Below are 6,918 nucleotides of genomic sequence, written 5' to 3' on the forward strand. Positions count from 1 at the left end.
GTTATCCCTCTTCTTCTTCCTCAAAAAACAAACCCATAAGCATGGACCATGGAATCGGAGCTGCTAAAATGGGAAAAAGGGTAAAACAAAAGAAAGAAAAGAAGAAAAGAAGAGGAAATAGATCAGAATATTCTAAAGAAATATTGGAGATATAGTGTATTTCTTTATTATGGTTTGTTAGTGCATGTGAGGTGACAACTATTCGACAAAGAAATTCTATAAAGAAAAGGATCGGGCAGGTGGGTTTTGGTTGAGGCGAGTTTTCCTTTTTGACATATAGAAAATATAAAATTTTAAATCGGATCAGATTCACCGCTGAGCTGGTTGATGAGTTCAACCACAAACCAATATGTAGAAACACGCCGGAATTACTCCCTTTTTTTTTGTCCGTCTTTATGCATGTTGGTTCATGGTTGGACCGCTCCACCCTACTACTCAACTGGTGGATCTGGTCCAATCAATAATTTATCATAAAGAAAAAAATTAAGAAGCAATAAATTACATACAAAATATTTATTTTTTGATTTGTCAATTTCACAATCAACCAATTCAGTTGTGTCCGGCAACAAAATCATGTGTTGCACCAAAATTCCTTCTCACCATGTGGCAAAAAAATTGTTCATGTGCACTTAAAGAGAGGCCATGTTTCATTGGCTTTTTCTTTCTCCCTTTTGCATTAACAAAATTAATGTAAGAGAGATTCCCATCATTTTGTTTAGAAAATATAATATACTAAGCTAAGCCTACATAACTAAACCTATTCTACAAACTTGTAGAGGTCAGCTGCATGGGCAGAAAAACCAGCGTCGTTGCACATGAAGTCGAGATTGCAGCCGCCAATCAAGGGATGGCCGTTATTTCGGGCTGAATGCTTCCATTCATGACTTTTTTTTAGCTCTCAAGAAACATCTCGGTGAAGTCAGCTTACCATCATCATGAGGCCGACACGCCGACACGTACCCCGCAATTCGCTCGTTCGCTGTGCTCGCGCGTGACGTGAATGCGTTGCTCAGGCTTGCAAAGCGCAAGTTGATGGCCGTTGCAAAGAATACCAGGGACCAACCATGTTCGGAATTGAGCGCAAGTTATATATATATATATAGTAAAAAAAATAAAAAATATTTTTTATCTGACTGAAGATTTTTTTTTTAAAAAAAATAGATAAGTAGCTATTTCATGAAAATAAAATTTTCATGTTTTATAAAAAAAAGAACCCATATCCTTCACCAGTTAGTGTTCTTTTTTTTTTTTCCAAAAGTACTATTTTAGAAAAATAGATGCTCAACCAAATATAAGTTACTCTGGCATTATATTTATAGAATTATCTTTTTAGGAAAAACATTCCAGTAAGAAAAATTTTGCTACGAACCAAACGAGTCCTATATATCGCACATGGAGCGTATGCAACCAAAATTCATGGACTTATTATAATGATTCGGAGACTACTAGAAGTTTAAGATTGCTAATTAGTTTCCCTTATTTGAGTTATGTTTGAGCTTTTCGTTCGTCACTTATTTAGCAGTCCGTTCAAAATTAATGAGCAATACTTATGGAGGAAATATATTGGGAGCAAGACATGCTATTTATTTGTCGATATTGCTGCATTGTATTGTATTTTATAGATAAGACCTTATACCTCTTTAGGAACGGGTGGATTAGTAAGTGGGAGCACAAAGGATCGGTGGGCAAGAGATCCTATGTAAAAAGTTGGATATTTTAGATGCATGGGCACAAAGGTATATAAGTATGTTAGGAGTCCTTAATCTATTTCCTGGTTGGAGGGAAGAGAGGTGATTGATCTCTCTCGCATGTTACTTCAGAGAAAAGAACGGCAAGATAAGGCTCCCATGAAAATTTTGGGCATGTTACCAAAATAGGAGAGGAATAAAAGAAACATATGAAGTATTGTACTTGCAACAGACAAAATATGAGAGGAATAAAAGAAACATGAAATATTGTACTTGCAACGGACACAGGTCCATTTTTCCTTCGGCTGTGCTGAGGTAGAAGCTTGGATGTTAGCGATGTCCAAAGAGAGGGCAGTTAGCATTCTTTTATTGTGATTGTAGAATCTCTCAAGATTAGTATATTACATCATTAATCTATTGCAGTTTACCCTCGTATAATATATAGCTACGAGCACTAGAAGGTTTATGTAATTTGCCATTTGAGAAAGCACCTAATTAGTCCTAACGAAAAGCTTTTGATTAATATAGCTAGGATAAAGGCTCACGTACGTTATGTTGTGCATGTTGAGATTAGATTGTATCAGACCATCCAAGATTAGGTCAAATTAATGATTGAAATGAACAAGAACATTAGTTTGAGTTTAAGGGATGTTTGATTCAGTGTATCCAAATATTCAAAAGGTTATCTTGAAGTGATTTTGGATACCCTTCGATCTCTATGCTGCAGTCAATTCAAAGCTTTTTTGACGAAGTGGAGCTGAACCAAACGCACTGAAGCGATGACTTTTGCCCTTCAATTCCACTTCCTCCGAACCAAACAAGCACTTAATCGGAAGACAAACCATTTGACGTAGAGCTTAATGTCAAGTTTTATCAAAAATAGCTGCGGACGTTGGAAGTCCTTGTGAAAATGGCTAGAATGTTTACACTATGATGATGCTAGTATGAGCATCTTCCAACCAAAGTGGCACAGATATAGTCAACCCTCAAGTGGAATTCCAATGCTTGAGGTTAAATCCATTGCATGCGGGGTTAGTTGGTCATATACGATCTTTACCTATATGCATGTCGTATCTTTAACCCCGCGAGTTACGACCTTAAATTCCCTCCCGGATCACGTAACTTTGCCTATATTCCAAGTAACTCCGCTTTCTTCTCCGAAGTTTGCTCCGCTATTCTGGATCTGTCGCACTTAGAAAAACAAACAAAGTCATTACTACTTTTTTTTTTGGTGTCAACAAAGTCCTTAGTTAATCAACAAAAAGCAAAGTCATCAGTCTCCAAAATCACCGGTAAAAATATATTTCACACACAATAATTGGACCCACTGAGACCCAGTCTCGGTGCCTTCACTCTCTTATCACTATGCTTGCGTTTCGTTTCCTTCAAGGGACTTCAAGGACTGGTTTAATTATTCTACAAAATCAGTGGAATAAATAAGGGGTTTTTCACTGTTCTTCATGTGTCTCAAATCTCGGGGATGCTTCCTTCTTCTCGCAGCCACCAAAACCTCCCAAAATTTTCTATATATACTTAAACACCCACCCACCAAGCAACCAGACACCATCCATCTCCCTCCAAGCATCTCTCTACTGATCCTTTAGCCTCTATCCACTTAACTCCAGCCTGATAACTTCCTTCATAGACTCATTACTAGAGTCTCATGGCTCAACTCATCATCAATTCCTTACTTCTTGTTCTAATACTACTCTTCGTCCAGTTGTTCTCATCAGTAAAAGCAGCAGTCTACGACATCACAGACTTTGGCGCTAAATCGGACGGCGAGACGGATTCGAGCAAATCATTCCTTAGTGCATGGGATGCTGCCTGCGGCTCGCCGGAGCCGGCGACCATCCATGTACCTGCGGGCTTCTTCTTGGTGGGTCAGATCACTTTCAGTGGCCCCTGTAAGAGCAGCAAGATCACTCTCCAGATCGACGGGACCCTCGTTGCACCGTCTTACGACAGTCTCGGAAAGGTCGGGGAGTGGATGGTGTTTGCTCAAGTCGAGGGTGTCTCGGTGCACGGCGGCACCATCGACGGCCGTGGCTCGTCTCTCTGGTCCTGCAAGGCTGCCGGCGGGAGCTGCCCGGATGGCGCAACGGTACGTGCGGCCTTCACCTCTTGCTCTCTCCATCTTCCCACGAAGTAATTCATGAATTCTTCATGCAGTCCTTAGCGTTCAAGAGCTCGAAGGACATCATGATCAGTGGGCTGACGTCGATCAACAGCGAGATGTTCCACATTGTGATCGACGACTGCCAGGGGGTGACGGTGCAAGGTGTCAAGATCACAGCTCCGGGGAGCAGCCCCAACACCGACGGCATCCACGTCCAGGGATCCGCCGACGTGACGATTACCGGGACCGGCATCAAGACCGGCGACGACTGCATCTCGATCGGGCCCGGGACGACGAACATATGGATCGAGCAGGTCACCTGCGGTCCTGGCCATGGCATAAGGTTAGGGAAACATGCATGCGTGCATATCATAATACATTGCGTTACATGTTGCATCCATGGTGCTTTAAGTACTGTGTTTCGCACATGTGGAAGTCTTTTGTTGTTCTGACGTACGTGCACACGTGTGATGCTGGTGGCTGGCAGCATCGGGAGCTTGGGGAAGGAGTATGACGAGGAGGGGGTGGAGAACGTGACGGTGAGGACGGCGGTGTTCACGGGAACGCAGAACGGGCTGCGGATAAAGACGTGGGGGAGGCCGAGCCAAGGGTTCGTCAGGGGTGTGGTGTTCGAACACGCCACGATGCAAAATGTCCAAAATCCCATAATCATCGACCAGAATTACTGCAACGGCCACAGTGGATGCCCGGACAAGGTAATGAAATTAAGTCCAATTCTAGGGGTAAATATGTGATAAAGGTGGGGCGGCTTCCACTATTCATGTGCCTTGGTATATGTTAACGTGGATAGCGTGAACAAAAATACGGGATAGTGTAACGGTTTTCTTTTACGTTGATTAGGACATTAGTGGGGAGCGCGTACTTTGGAAATTATATGCTATAGGGTGCTAATCAAAGCTAAGAAGAATACATTTTGTAGAGCATGAAAAAATTGATGCGATGCTAGGGTTGGTGTCATCCCCCATGAATTAGGGAAACGGAGAAAACGGCACCATACTTTGGGTTCAATCTTGGTCTCAAGTAAATGTTTCAATGGCGCTTTGCACCAAGACCCAGCTGGTGAATTGCACCAATTCATGTAGTGTGATAATCCTCACTAGACTTGTCCCTCTAGCATTACTCTTTATATATGAATCCATCTTTGGATCGCATATTGGTTACTTCGAGATCTATGCAGATAGATAAATCAAGAAGTTAGAATTACTTTTAGACCTGCATGAGGAGCGATCCAATGGTAATCGATGCCATGTTTTGGGCTAAAACCAATTCACAGCATATATCCACAACTTTGAATCCGGGACTTCCCCTAAAATAGATAAAACCAGCATCCAATACTGAGAACATATATAAATTTGTGCGCATGCATGCATGCACACTCTTCTGTGCGTATATAACAGAGAGAGAGAGAGAGAGAGAGAGAGAGAGAGAGTAAAAATCATGTAACAATATTGCAAAAAATCAATTATAGCACTGTAATGGGCCGTGATTAGCAAAGCCCAACTGCAAACATGGGCTTGGGCTGTTGTCAATTGTTTCATTTGATAAGGCTATTCATCATGCATTGGACTCTAGAGCGTAACGGGTCATTGGCCAAGATTGAGTGGACTATAATAAGAGATAGTTGATGGTACTCGTAAATTTTTCAATTAAAATTAAAAGTCTGTTTTACTACAAAATTATTAAGCTTTTATGTTCTTTTGTTTTGGGTAGAGTTCTGGCGTGAAGATAAGTGAGGTGACATACAATGATATCCAAGGATCATCTGCATCACAAGTGGCCATGAACTTTGACTGCAGTGCAAGCAATCCATGCAGTGGAATTGAGCTGCAAGACATCAAGCTCACCTATGAGAACCAGCCAGCAGAAGCATCTTGTAATCACGCCGATGGCACTACGTCTGGTTTTGTTGTGCCACCGAGTTGTTTATGATCGCTCTTGAGTCGCAAAATTACCGAGATTAATATTTTGTGGCACGAGATAGTTATTTGATATGTAAAACTATTAATTCCTCCTCTAATCTCGTATGCATGTGTAGTCTCTTCCATTATCACATGAAATCTTAGAATTACCTGATAGCATAAATACGTTATTGAACTTAATCTATCTTAACTAAAAAAAAATTTTGAAATATTTCTGGTGCGCATCGAGGCTCAATATACATAACCCAATGTTGATTCACATCATCTAAAGCATGCCCTAGGTTTAGCAAGCCGTGGGCAGCCGAGCATGGAGAGTTACCTGATCATCATGAACATGTCTCTAATCTCAAATGGCATATAGTTCCCTCGATCCTATTTTGTTTAGTTTTATTACCTAATTAATACAATTAGAAATCTTACAAACAACAGTAGAAAATATCGTACTTATCGTAGATTCTGCTAGGGATTTGAGGTTAGCCATTAATTATATGCGAAAGAGCTGTAGGTTTCAGCTTAATATCAATATCTGGCCGTGCCAGCCCCCTCCAAAACCATCAGTCTCAGCTATATCTGAGATAATGGCTCTAATTTGGCCACTCCAACCATTGACCGATTTCTTTATTTCTTTTTCAAAATGGAATCATGATGTTAATTACAACAGCCAGTGTTAGCCCTTGAATCACAATTTAGTAATAACTACTAGTGTTATTAAGTCCGAATTGCAACATGTGGACTGACACATTTGCGAAGCCTTGCTAACAAAAAAATTGGATCCAATTTTATAAGAGATAATAACCTTTTTCTAATTTTTTTCATAAACAATTAAGGATCCTTCAATTTAAGCCTGCACATGAAACGGTCACCTGTATGTGTTAGCAATTTAAGCCAAACATTGAGACTAGAGGGAGACTTGTAATCTTTTTGACTATTCTAGCTCGCCCTTTGCCTAATTATTTTTTCGTTGATATATATATATATATATATATATATATATATATGCCTCTCATTGGCAGATGGGAACAGAGAAAAAGTCTTGCAAGCAAAGGGTTGGAAGCAAACTACAAGCATAAATATCGTGCTATTTTGACCAACGTGAAGGTTGCTCATGGCGGACAGTGGATAAGATAGCTATACTGCATATAACTATTTGTCCATTCTTTTTATCTATTTG

General features: G+C 40.5%; 1 protein-coding gene across 1 annotated transcript; it reads left to right on the top strand.

The window, feature by feature from the left end:
- Positions 1 to 3,046: 3,046 nt before the first annotated feature.
- Positions 3,047 to 6,055, top strand: LOC103706063 (polygalacturonase-like). The gene is made up of 4 exons (XM_008790034.6): positions 3,047 to 3,792; positions 3,861 to 4,150; positions 4,295 to 4,523; positions 5,539 to 6,055. The coding sequence occupies exons 1-4, from the start codon at positions 3,352 to 3,354 to the stop codon at positions 5,755 to 5,757; spliced, it is 1,179 nt and encodes a 392-aa protein (XP_008788256.3). The 5' UTR covers positions 3,047 to 3,351; the 3' UTR covers positions 5,758 to 6,055.
- The last annotated feature ends 863 nt before the right edge of the window (positions 6,056 to 6,918 follow it).

This window comes from Phoenix dactylifera, chromosome 2 (assembly GCF_051530095.1).
Source record: "Phoenix dactylifera cultivar Ajwa chromosome 2, Ajwa_hap1_PhDact_Kaust_v1.1, whole genome shotgun sequence".
Taxonomy (NCBI): Eukaryota; Viridiplantae; Streptophyta; class Magnoliopsida; order Arecales; family Arecaceae; genus Phoenix; species Phoenix dactylifera.

Bases quoted from the DNA above. Each gene is read 5' to 3' on its own strand.
- LOC103706063 (XM_008790034.6), top strand. From the start codon at position 3,352: ATGGCTCAACTCATCATCAATTCCTTACTTCTTGTTCTAATACTACTC. The intron at 3,793-3,860 runs GTACGTGCGGCC...TTCTTCATGCAG, and splicing joins GCTGCCCGGATGGCGCAACG to TCCTTAGCGTTCAAGAGCTC. The intron at 4,524-5,538 runs GTAATGAAATTA...TGTTTTGGGTAG, and splicing joins ACAGTGGATGCCCGGACAAG to AGTTCTGGCGTGAAGATAAG.